Source organism: Amblyomma americanum, chromosome 11, assembly GCF_052857255.1.
Source record: "Amblyomma americanum isolate KBUSLIRL-KWMA chromosome 11, ASM5285725v1, whole genome shotgun sequence".
NCBI classification, from domain to species: Eukaryota; Metazoa; Arthropoda; class Arachnida; order Ixodida; family Ixodidae; genus Amblyomma; species Amblyomma americanum.
In genome coordinates, this window is record NC_135507.1 from 74,529,962 (window position 1) to 74,543,191 (window position 13,230).

The 13,230-nt window shown below is 44.2% G+C and overlaps 1 protein-coding gene across 1 annotated transcript in view; it reads left to right on the forward strand.

Annotated features, from left to right (window-relative positions):
• Positions 1-13,230, forward strand: part of gny (ALG6 alpha-1,3-glucosyltransferase garnysstan) — a 33,176-nt gene that overhangs the window by 6,931 nt on the left and 13,015 nt on the right. The window contains exons 7-11 of the mRNA XM_077643799.1: positions 1,326-1,390; positions 2,669-2,854; positions 5,426-5,561; positions 7,666-7,751; positions 9,088-9,172. Of these exons, the coding sequence (XP_077499925.1) occupies positions 1,326-1,390; positions 2,669-2,854; positions 5,426-5,561; positions 7,666-7,751; positions 9,088-9,172 (558 nt within the window). The remainder of the gene's footprint in view (positions 1-1,325; positions 1,391-2,668; positions 2,855-5,425; positions 5,562-7,665; positions 7,752-9,087; positions 9,173-13,230) is intronic.

A 13,230-nucleotide genomic window follows, 5' to 3' on the forward strand; every position in this document is an offset into this window, starting at 1 on the left:
AAAACTGCCTCAACCTCACGTCACAGTTTGCTTGAGGAGATGGCAGGTTGCAGCATTACCTGTAGTGTCTAATTTCTTGGCCTAAAATCTTCGTATTCAGGGAAAGTAGCCTCTTTGTCGTCAAAAAGCGGTAAACTATTGGTACAGGCCGAATTCAGATTTACCTTCGCATTCCTTTAAGGGGATTCTGCACTATAATTTTGGCACTCCAGTCTTATTGCTGTGAAAGCTGGTGCTTTAAAATCATCCAGAACGACATCATTGCAGTTAAATTGTTTTATATTACTCATAGGGGTTCGAGTTCTAGGTTTAAACTGGAGAACACCGATAAAAGTACGCTGAATTCAATTATTTAAATTCAGTTTTGACCGAAAGAGGTCAGTATCCTTGACATGCAGTCCGCAGTTAGCTGGCTATCGAGTAGGAGTTGCACTCAGACATGGGAGAAAATCAGTGGTGTGCAGATATCTGTGGTGGGGTGACACAGTGTACTGCTGGCTATGCGTCTACAGAATTGGAGGCTCCGTGTCTTTGCCAAATGTAGTCTGCTAGCGTAGCACGGTTCACTGTCATTACTCATGTAAGTCAGTTGCTTGGCACTGGGTGGTCTGTGTGGAATCTGGGTGCACTTGGATGAAAGACAGGCTTGACCTAGTCTCAAAATGGAATTGGCACAAATATAGGGTGGCCGGCACCCCCAAAATTTGCATGGCCCACCCAGAAAATTTGAAAATTGAGTTTGGGACTGACCTGGAACACCCCTAGGATGAGTTTGGCCTGCCTCCAAAATATTGGTGGCCCAACGTGCTTTCGCACAATATTTCGTACTTGGCAATAAACCACCAGCCATTTCTTAATTTGTTTATGTCGAAGGCTCCTTTTATTTGAAAATTCGTTTTTGTTGAAAGGAAATGGTGCAGGAATTGTCTTGCATTGCATTTCGGGGGACACTCGAACCCGGGAACACCCGAACCCGCCAGTAAGGGAAGGGGTAAAGGAGCGACCGAGGGATGAAAGGAAGAAAGAGGTGCCGCAGTGGAGGGCTTCGGAATAATTTCAACCACCTGGGGATCTTTGACATTTATTGACATCGCACAGAACACGGGCGCCTTTTGCGTTTTGCCTCCATCAAAACGCAGCCGCCGTGGTCGGGTTCGAACCCGGAAACTCTGGCTCAATAGCCCCTGATCACACATTTTGCAGTCATGGTAAATCAAAGTCAACATGGAAAGGAAGAGAGGCAGAAAACTTTATTTAGTGTGTGCATTGGAGAAACAAGTGTTGGCTTTTCGTTCACCTAAGTTCATTTTGTTGTCTGCTTGCAGGCCATTGCCAGCACCCTGACTCTGATCATGCCTGGGCTGGTTCTGATCGACCATGGGCACTTTCAGTATCCTTCTGTGCTTCTCAACTCAACTTGAGAATGGCCAGTGGGCATAGCCACAGCAGAACTCATTGCAGGCAGCCATGTTTCGTCTGCCTTGAACAAAAATAGCTGGTAGCTTTTATGAAGACACCGGGTCTGTCTTCAGTACATCTATGCTATTGGAGTTGGGGTGCAGCACTCACATGAGCTTAAGAACACTTCAGCATAGTTTCACATGCACTCGCATTTACTTGTGCTCGCATGTGCTCTCATGTCCTAATGTTGGGCTCACCCAGCTGACCTTCGTTCAGTCCTGCACTTGACCTTGAGTCTGAATTTTAATGGCAAACAATGCAGCGAATATGAAGGCTGGAAAGCATAACATCATGGCACCTGGAAACTGGCATGTTACCCATAGCTCTTGGTTTCTAATAGTGCCAATATGGCACTATTAAAGACTGAATGACCTTGAAATGCTAGCAGAAGGTTTCTTGCGGCAGACAAGCTTCCTGCTTGACTTGTGTTTTGAATGATCCGCTACACGGAGCATTCTAGGAACATTAATTTTGCTGCAGCTGAACGCTGTGGCCTGAAGACTTTTGACTAAGACTATGCTTTTTATTTTTGCCATAAAAGCCGGTTAAGAGTTAGAGCTGAGCGTGCATTTTTTCATGCCTGACATTTCATTACACTGTTTTGCAAAGTTAAAATGTGTACCAGTGATCACCCTAATCCCATGATTCTGGTTAGATTTCAGTGTTGCATGAGTGTGACTCTTGTGTGGAGCGAGTTGAGCGGCTGGAGTTGGGAGTGAACATGTCCGCCAATGCGAGCACATCATGAAATCGGACTTGTCACGACGGCATTCGTATGTAGTAGCCAGCAATAAGGCCGATCGGAAATGAATTGGCTCCGGTTTTTTTGTAGTGACAGCTGATTATGACGTGTTTCCCGGTTCTGTGGCATTGGTGGTGTAACACTAAGAGTAAACGAGATGGAAGAGGGAGCGACGCTGCGCTATCCGCACCGCCACGGATTTGATTTGTGGTGTCCTTTATGTGCACTGGCACGAACTAGTGCTTGTATCGTTCACACTTCTGCTCGTAGAGGGTGCCACTCTGTGGCATGGCTCCGCAAATAGCTGCTGCTGAATCTTGCGTTATATAAGCATAATAACTGGTGGTCAGTTCTTTTGTGACTGAACAGAGACGCACCATCTCTTATAACATCGCGAAATGTGTAATTGTCGACAACGTTGGGTTTTTTGAAAAATTGTTTGTCCTTGACGAGGATGCAACCAAGGTACAACTGTGTGTGCCTGGGCCTTTGCCTGATCGCCATGGCCTTCGTCGAGCGTGAGCAGCTGTTGCTTAGTGCCATGGCCTTCTCCCTGGCACTCAACTACAAGCAGATGGCGTTATACTACGCCATCCCATTTTTCTGCTTCTTGCTTGGCAGCTGCTTGCAGCGGAAGGGCCTCGGGTCCAAGTAAGTGATGGCAGTGTTACTGCTGCTTTTCCGCTTACTGTTACGAAAGCGTCGAGTTGCAGTTCAAGCTCATTGTTGTCCTAAAAGGAATTTTTGTAATTTTTTGCATCTTCTGTATACCTTGATAAGTTCTTAAAGTTTACTGTGAACTGTAATGTGCAGCTTAGCAGTATCCCCCAAATGGATGCATATACTCAAATATGGGGCTCAAATCTGCAGGCTAACTAAAAGGTTTGAAACTGTGTTAGTTGAAGACAGAGCAGCGAGCTATGGAAAGAAAAGTGGTTGCAGTTAAGAGACAGGGAGAGAGCAGAATAGTCAGGGAACAAACTTGAGTTGTTATCATAACTGAAACCAAGAAGAAATAGGCATGGCAAGGCATTTAACCCTTCAGTTCTGTGCAAACCGAACTCGCAGCTTTTTCTGAGAGAGTGCTGCACCTGGCAGGGATTTGTTTTTCTCAGGTGAATTTAGCATCCCTTTTGTCACAAATAAGATGGTTGTTTATGCCGTATAGTGAATGCCGTAAGTAATATTTTCCAATATAGTGAGTGGGAGCGGTGCATGTCTGTCATTTTTTATGCAGACAAGTTTTGTTACCAGTAATGATGTCATTTTTCTTTTTCTTTCGGAAGTTCAAGCATAATGTTCATCTTCAGAACAAATTGCTCACAATCCTTCGGGTGTTTGCTTGAGAAGTCCTGGCATTTCATTTAGCCATTTTCATTGGCTCACTCCATTATGCTAAGGAACTTTCGGTTGTGCTACTTGTACGCATTAACCTTTTCAGACGTAATTTTTTGTTTCCATCGAAACAAGTATATTCCAACAATGAAATAAAAAATTGGCATCTGAAAGGGTTAAATTATAACTGAATCATAAGACCGCAAAAAAACAGCACAGAACACAGCAGAAACACAGAAGACAGGATGGGCGCTGCTGTGTTTCTGCTGTTTTCTGTGCTGTTTTTTGCGCTACCCTCTTATGATTCAAGTATGAACCAACTAGCCCAAACACAAGTTTTAATTGAAAGGGTTAATGCAAAGGCAGGATGACAGATGGTCGTTAAGGTCAAGGGAGTGGGTTCCAAGAGAGTGTAAGCGTAGCAAGGGGTGCCAGAGAATCGAATAGGTCAAGGAGACTAGGAAATTTGTGGGGTTATAAGGTGACTGCAGCTGGCACAGGACGATGTTCATTGGTGAGATGAGGGAGCAGCCTTTGTCCTGCTGTGGACCAAGTTAGTCTAATGATGATATTAATGTAATGTTTCATGCAAGGACACGTATTAGGCTGACAGTGCTTTTTTTTTGGGCCGTGTTTCGTCTACTTACAAAAGAAGTGAAAGGGAAGAAAGAAGACAAAAATTGCTTGCGGAGTATAGTAAGCGCTTTTTCAGTCATCAGCTTTCTCTCTGGTAGCTCTAAATTGGACACTGGTGATAAATTGGGGATGGCTTGTATCGATAGGATATTCCAGTCTAACAACAAAGACTCCACTTTCACTGAAAACTGAGCTTTCATGAGCTAGAAGAGACGCAAGAATGGAGCATAAGTGTAGCCATGACTGGCTGGTTTTATTAAACTGTGGTGCGTTGACACTTTTTTTTTTTGCGCGGATCCTAAAGGTTAGGCTGCTTTTCCATTCGCTTCAAAATGGTGATCTTGAAGTCGTTTTCACTGTTGACATCACGAGTTCAAATTGAATGGCGGGAAAATTTCTAAATGTATTTTTCTCAGCAATAAATGTCTTGCTTCCAGGCAAACATCAACATACCCAGAAAGGTTTGCTGCAGAAAGAGTTGCATCAATTTTTACTAAAAGAGTTGCATCAATTTTTACTAAAAGCGAAAATTGGATGGACTTGTCCCGTCCCTTGAGAATTACAAGCTAGTAAATCTCTTGGCCAGTACGGTTTGAACCAAGTTCATTGGTGGCACAGGTGCCCATAATGCACACTTTTGCGTGCTGGACAAACCATACTTTTGGATGTGGTGTTTATTAACTATAAATTCAGCTTGGAAAGAAAAACATTTCCATTTCTAATTGACGCGGTGTCATGCTTCATATCTTTGGTGGTTCCAATGCTGGTGTAGAATACTCAGTGGAATAAGGCATGACTGAGCGCACTATGCATTTACTTTACTGAATTTTATGGTTCAGATCTACGTCAGTGTTAGTTGTAATGATGCTTAACTGTGCAAGGATTGTCAAATTTTTTATGACTGCTGAACAAGCTTATCGTATTATGTGGTGAACAAGCTATGCAAGTGAGCGAGAGAAGCTCTTAAATGAAAGATGGAGAATTTAGCTGGCGTTGAAATAGCGCTCACATGCTACTCTGTGCTGGGGAGGGTTTTCGGTAGAGAAATGCAGAAAGAGACGAGTGTGGAAGAAAAACGAAGAGGAATAAAAATATGCTGTCATTGAATTGGGATTAGTGTATACGTCAGAGGGGAAGTTGAGTGCATCGTGAATACATATCAAGGGGGATGCAAGAAGGTTGTAAACTTTGTCAATTAGTCCAGTGTCCTCTTGTGTGTGGTGCTGAAGCATTGTACCTAACTTTTCTCAGGCTGAAGCTGTTCCTTGGTCTTGCTGTTGTGGTCATTGGCACATTCGGCCTCTGCTGGGCACCCTACTTGGGCAGCTTTGACCGAGCCTTGCAAGTTTTCAGGCGCCTGTTTCCCTTGGACAGGGGCCTGTTTGAGGTGAGATGACCTGACTGATGATGTGCACTAGAAATGATGTTTGGAGCAGTTATCGGTGTATATTGACTGAAGTTCTGGCTTGTTTTTATTTATCTAGTGGGAGGGAAAAAACGAGAGGCAGAGGTTGCAATCAGAATGTTTTCGGCACATTGTTTTCACAGGGGCAGATGTGAGCATAGAAGGCAGTGATACCAGTTAAACCAAGTGCACATTTCAAATCTTTTTGTCTCCAAAAAGTTAGTTCAAGAGGAAGACAAAATGCACTTATCATTTTTTTCTTAACACTTGAGAATGCAAGCATGGGCAGCACACTTGGCTCAAAGACTTTTTTTTGTGTGTTTTGTGTGAACTGCAATGTGTGCGACTTGTGAAAGAAACAACAGCTGCAGCTTGTGTAGATGATTGTGCAAGACAGGGCACAATGTGGGTGTTATCATCTGTGATTGTCTTTGACAAAGCAGTTTGTCACGAATGTTGTAGTAGCTCAAATGTTGTGAAATGAATGTATTTTAAGTGCCTGTTTTAAAAATATGGACGTGGTGCACAATAATCACTCCCACAGATAATTCACTGCATGGACAGAGTTGCACTGCCTTACAGCAAAATTTGCACTTGTCAACAATTATGCCAAGCCCATGGCAACGGTTGCATTTCCAGTCACTAGATGCTGCCAGCATGTAAGTGGCTCTGAGTCACCTGTGACACAATATGTGAGTGCTTGTGTGTCGTGTTTCTCACGAGTTTCGCCCTCTTGTTTCTACGCACTGCTGAGAAAACCAGACTATCACTCTACGCTGGGCTATACTGTGATTTTGGACTGGCCAGGTAAAGGAATACATATGCCATAGTTTTACTGTATGTTCTTTCTTTGTAATGATATGAAAGAAATTTTTAAACATAAATCGCAAGGTGGAATTCTTCTGGGCCCAGTAAACAATTTGTAATTGAATTTATTTTCTCAAGTTGTTTAAGTTTCGGTTTCAGCAGCTGAGCAGTGGCTATGACTGCAAATTGGACTTGTAATAAGGGAGTAATTACTCATTTGTGTCCACCCAAGCACAGCCAAACGGCAACAAAGGAAACCTGTGCAGCTTTTTCAGAAACTTTGCAATTACAGAAGAATTCGGCCTGGTCTGGGGTTCGAACCCAGGACCACCGCTTCACCGGACTAGTCGCTCTACCAACTGAGCTAACCGGGACGGTAAGCTTATGGTAGGGCGAGAGCGAATTGATCAATAACTCGAAGTGGGAACAGTGTTGGTCAAATTGGGCTTCAGGCCATGTGAGGCATGAAAAAAAAAAAAAACTGTGATGTAATTACTGCTTCTTCATTCACTGACATTTCAGCTCTTGGGGTAGACTAGCTTAAGCATTGTGTAGTGAGTTGAAATGAAGGAGCAGCAATTCTATCACAGTTTTTATATGCCTCATCTGACCTGAACTGAACTTTGATGTCATAGCCACCGTTTGGTTATTAAAACCGAAACAGCTCAAGAAAAGGCCCCGCCGCGGTGGCTCAGTGGTTAGGGCGCTCGACTACTGATCCGGAGTTCCCGGGTTCGAACCCGACCGCGACGGCTGCGTTTTTATGGAGGAAAAACGCTAAGGCGCCCGTGTGCTGTGCGATGTGAGTGCACGTTAAAGATCCCCAGGTGGTCGAAATTATGCCGGAGCCCTCCACTACGGCACCTATTCTTCCTTTCTTCTTTCACTCCCTCCTTTATCCCTTCCCTTACGGCCTGGGGGGGGGGGGTTCAGGTGTCCAAAGATATATGAGACAGATACTGCGCCATTTCCTTTCCCCAAAAAACCAATTATTATTATTATTAAGAAAAGAAATTGAGTGATAAATTACTTGCCAAACAGAGGTGAATTCCATGTGATGACCCATGTATAGTATTGTATTCTAATGTCTTGCAAGTCATTGCAAAGTAGAAAGCCCATAACTGAAAATTTAGTGTTTATACTCTAAGATGAGTGCTATGTGGCAAGCTTGTTGAAAGCAGGCCCGGCTGTGTGTTGGTGCCTGCCTCTCTGCATTGAGGGGTATCAAGCAATGATAAACTTCTGAAAACCTTGTTTCGGTGATTTTTCTCATTTCTAGGACAAGGTTGCTAACCTGTGGTGTACACTGTCTGTAGCGGTCAAGCTCAAGAGTCTGTATTCGTCAGCAGTGCTGGCATTTATCAGGTAAAGTTACCTTCAAATAACTTGTGCAATTTTGATTGAAGTAGCGAAACAAAAATCTCATTTTACTTTCTATCGTACCCCAGAATTGCCCCCTTTACCTTCTACTTCGCTAGTTGAGCTCTTAGCATTCTCTTAGGCTAGGTTAGGAGGATAATGGGATTTGAGCTACAGCTTGCAATGGCAGCTGCGGCATCATTTACTGTTTAGAAGGACCCTTGTCATTTAGCTTGTCATTTAAAAAGAAAAAAAAAAAGGTAAATCCTTTTGATGTTATTTTTTATTAACTCTCTTGTACAGTTTTGTGTGTGTTTAACCACTAGCTTTTCGCTGGCAGGGATATCTTAATTTCTTCAGGATATTAGCACTGAAGGGACCCTTTTCAAACCCACTGCAGTGGCACACTGGCTTTGGCGTTCGACTGTTAATCCCAAGGTCATGGGATTGAATCCCAGCTGCAGCGGCTGTATTTCGATGGAGGTGAAATACGAAAACGCCCGTATGCTCCGCTTTGTCAGCGCATGTTAAAGATCCCCAGCTGGCCTAAATCCACAGCCCATGTTCCCATAGTCCTTGTGTTGCTTCTAAACGTTAAACCCCATATAGCAGCATAGCAGAATTCCTTCTAGGCTGAAGTAAAGCTCCAGTGCAGAAATGATTTTCTAGTAGCAGCCTCCTTTTCAGTGCGTCCAGTGGACCCTATTCAGAAATGTAAAGTTAGCTTCACCACAATGCTGCTTGAGTAAGGGCACAACAACCAGTTTTCATTGCTAGCAATGTATATGTTGTTTACCGTATAAACTCCTGTAAGGGCCGCAGTATATTTTTTTAAATTCGGGTGTGAATTTTAAATGTGCAGCTCATACACGAATTAAAAGGAAATGAATAACCTCATTTTTTTCTCAATTATCTAGTCCAAAACAGGGGACACGGCCCATGCATGGGTGCAGCCTTTACACGAGATTACACGGTATCTGTTTTATGATGTGGCAGGCGTTTGAAGTGGTTACCATGAGGACACCACTCTCAGCTCACAAAGGCTGCCTTGCATGTTCAGTGTTTTGTCTACATCTTTTTGCCAGCTAGTGCTGCCATTTATCAATGGGCAACGTGGGAAAGCCAGTTCAAGAGGATTTTGAAAAGGTTTCATTCAATGGAACATGCAGCACTGCCTTTATTCAAACTTTTGATTGTTTCACAGTGACTCATTAGGGGGATTTAAACGGTTGCTTTCACATATTTGTGGATGTGTCTGCTGCTGTGTGCATTCTTCCGTGGGATAATGTAGCCACAGCATGGGAGTGCACATCCAACTGTAGCTGGCTGCTTATCCTTTCAGTGGCGTGGTAACCCTTGCTGTGGCAAGCATCTCGGCAGGTGACCTGCTGCTGAGGCCAACGGTGGAGCGTTTTCGATACAGCCTGGTAAGTTCAACTCAAAAGCTGGGTCCTTGCGAGTCTGTGAGCATATTGTACCAAGTGTGCTGCTTGTTAGAATGATTAGAACTGCTTGGGATACATGCATCAGTGCCCATCATGGTTTTTGTGAGGTATAGTTTACTAATACAGCCGAATCCCATTGCGACGATATTCACGAGACCCTTGATGAGTTTTGCTGAAGCGAGCCGCCCCGGTGGCTGAGTGGCTATGGCGCTCGGCTGCTGGCCCGAAAGACGCGGGTTCGATCCCGGCCGCCGCGGTCGAATTTCGATGGAGGCGAAATTCTAGAGGCCCGTGTACTGTGCGATGTCAGTGCACGGTAAAGAACCCCGGGTGGTCGAAATTTCCGGAGTCCTTCACTACGGCGTCTCTCATAGCCTGAGTCTCTTTGGGACGTTAAACCCCCCATAAACCAAACCAAACCAGTTTTGCTGAAGCGGAAACTTGGTTGAAGTTAAATCGAAGCAGAGCATTGACAGATTGGACTGGATAGTTCATGAACGATGTAGGTTTTTAAAAGATCTTTCAGCTTCTCCTTTTCTTGGTACTCCAAAAATCCCGTACAGTGGACTTATCCACATAATTAAATGTACCTGCTACACCGACTACCAAGGTGCATTTTTTTTTTCTGCACTTGATGCAGAGCACCCATTTTTTGTCTTGTGAGAGTTCACACTGAGACCGTGCTGCCAGGAGGCATTTCAGTGTCGGCGAAGTGCGCATGCGCCCGTGTCACACATCACACGCACCTCGAAAAAGATGCTTTGGAAACCAAGCAAACTAGCAGCACCAAGTGACACAGTGACACCAAACCAGCAATGACGTTCTGCCTGCTGGCACGCTGGGCGTCAGCAGATTGATTATACGCCGCTTGCTCGATGTCACTGGGCCTAAAGTGCTCTGCTCTGAAGCCAGCCAAATGCCATCTTGCAGCAGCTGCAGGTCGCACGCAGGGAGTCCAAGCTGTCAGCAAAGCCATTGCAGGCAGTCGTGCGTCGGACCACATCGCTATGTGCATATGTCTGCACATTAATTCCTATTATGCAGGCAATGTGAAACCAAATGAGATTTTGAATTCTGCAGGCATAATTTGGATGCACACAAAAAAAATAAAATCGGTTGCTTACTCGCGAAACCTTCTCCGAAGCAGAACCATGCTGCAAAAATTGTTTGGGGGGGTGGTAATTGTATTGCTTTACAGTCCAGCCCACTGATAATGGCCACAGATATAGTGAATATGCTTGCCTGTTACTAACAAGGCTGGTGCTACCATCAAAGTATTCATTAGAGCAATAGCACTTCATCTCGATACAATGGACAACTTTGGCTGCACCATTTGGTTAAAGCCGACGATTGGGTGCCATAAGCTCGGCCTGCCGGTTGAAAACCTCATGCTTCCTGCAAGCACACAGGCCGAAGAGTGTCTCTCAGTTCTCGAAATGTCGCACCAGAAAGAACATGGGGACCCAAAAAAGCAGTAGAATTTCAGCATTGAAACTGCAGATAACTGCAAACCAAGCATGCTCCGATGGCTTACGAAGTCAATCACTGAGTGCGCGTGTGTGCCGATTGAGCAAAGCTTTCGAAGTGGAAGCAGAAGCGTGGTGGGTGCAAGATTGGGGCAGCGTCGAAAGGAGAGCTACTGTGCACGGTCATAGATCAATAACGGGAGCAATTTGAGAAGTTTAAATGCCTTGCTTTACATGTTTGTCATGTGGCTGTATGTCGCCCAACCAGTCCGCTCTCCGCTGTGGTGCTGCTGCCAATGTTGGCTGCCACGATGTGCAGGCAGAGTGCAGGAGCAGACAGCTAGCTGCTTATACCTTCTGTGTGCACGTGTGCTGTGCTACTTTCGCTGCATGGGCTAGGAACAACAGATAATGCTGTTGAAAACCAATGTGATCAGATCTGTGTGGATTTGTGGCAACCTTTCATAGGTGCATAGCTGGCCGGATGTTGCATGGGGTGACTTCGTATAGGCAAATGCCAACATCGTAGAGGTGTGCTCTGATGAAGTGGCTGTATGTCAAGTACGAACACTTCTTGACCGGCAGAAATGCTGTTAACATGGCCGACATGCCAACAGTCTGTGAACGCTTCAACCACGATTAGTTTGTGTCCCTATAGAGAAGCGTCATGTTTGTAAACAGAAGTGGCGCTGCGGTCAGCAGCGACGCGGGGTGTAGGCAAAACTCAGCACGCCTACACTGCACCGAGTGACGCTGCCTTCAAAATTAACTGGTGTATGCAGATATTTCAAAGCTAGCGCGTCGCTTGTGGTTAGAAACATTTTTGTTGATGCTCGGAGAGTAGTTCTGCAGTTTTTCAGCCTGTTCGCCAGAAGGAATTAGTAGGCGGAGCGCTGCATGGGTGCTCCTCCCCTCCTAGCTGGGGACAAGTAAAAGCGCAGTGCTACGGCGCGTGAAGGCGCGAGGTACGAGGAGGAACTAATCGTCCACAGTTCTCAACTTATAGGCCGATAAAGCATATCCGATTGCTAGTCCAAGATCAAGATAGGACGACGTGATGCACGACGCGAATCAGCTTTTGCACACGACGAACCTTGTAATGTGCTTCCTATTTTCACCGAACCGCTTCCCTCCGGAGATCTTGAAAATTAATGAACACAATAGCTGTTTTAGATAAGGCAAATGTGATCCGAGAGCTCCACGAGCGCATGCATAGACGTTTTCCTCGATCTCCAAGCGAAATTTACACTCACTCTGCTAAGCTATAAAATTTTGCCTCTTATTTTAGAATTTAATCATGTGTGCACATTCTGCTTGGTCAGAGTGACTTTTAGCGTTGAATTTGCTGTGTTCGCCAGGTACTGATTGACCTACAATGTGAAAATTCAAATAATTTGTGAAATAACACGGCACGACTTTGTCGAGATCCTAGCATCGTTGGACCGGGGTTGAAATGACACACTTGTTGAAATTCGCGAAAATGAAAACAGAGAAAAAACAGTCGTGCGTGCTACTACCCGAGTCCGGTGCTTCTTCAAGCGCGGCACGGTGTGAACGCTGAAAGCGACTGGCGGCAGCTTTTTGTCTTTTTTTTTTTGCACGAAGTGATGCTCGGGACGCTGTCCAGGTGATAAGCATCTGAAAATGGCCCCCTGCGTTCAACCTATGATCCCAAGCACACAGAATATCATGCCTAACCCTATGCTGAGAGCACGACAGAATGAGAATGAGTTGCAGGCGTTACTTGATTTTTGCACAGTTCGCCACGCAACCGAGCAGCAACGATGCGAATTCAGAGACACAAACCAACTTATTAGATTTGAATGCAAAAACGGAATAAAACGGAATTAATAAATAACAAAGTGTGAAAGAAAAAGTGTGGCAGTAAATAGTCCACACCTGACCTAATTGTTAATCTATTATGTTTAGGAAAGAGGAAAGTTTTAGGATGTGCGATGGACCTTTGGAAATGTTTGCATTTTCTTGAAAAAGTTTTCATAACTGAAAAATTACTGTAAAAGCCCATAAGAAATGACCTAAGTAGGTTGTTATTTTGCTATATGTTTCCTTCCAGATGAGACATTTGAAATCTAAAAGCATATTTGAAATCAGCATACTCTGATATACCAGCATGCGCAGTTTCAATAAGATAAGTTGACGAATAAAAAACAAGTTTTTAAGACCCTCATACCCCACTTAAGTGGGCACCGGCTGTGTATCGTTTGCCGATTGAGAATCTGAAATACTTGTTGCAGCATAAATTTTGTTTTAGTAATGTTCATTGTTGTGGGTCTGGACTATACACACTGTGCATTGATTATAAATGTTTTTTTCCTTAATTCTTTTGATGCTTATTGGCTTTTAGGAAATGCGGGTACTAGTGAGGAGCAGTAGAATTCATCATTGAAGTTGGTAATAATTTTAACTGCTTGCTGAATTTAATTTAGGTAACTATATCAAAGCCCTTATTGAGGTTTGAGCCACACATCAAGTGTACTCAGTTATATTATTTTAGGTTTATCTGCTTTTATTACATTTTCTCTCTCATAATATGATGAACTTGCTTCTTAAAGA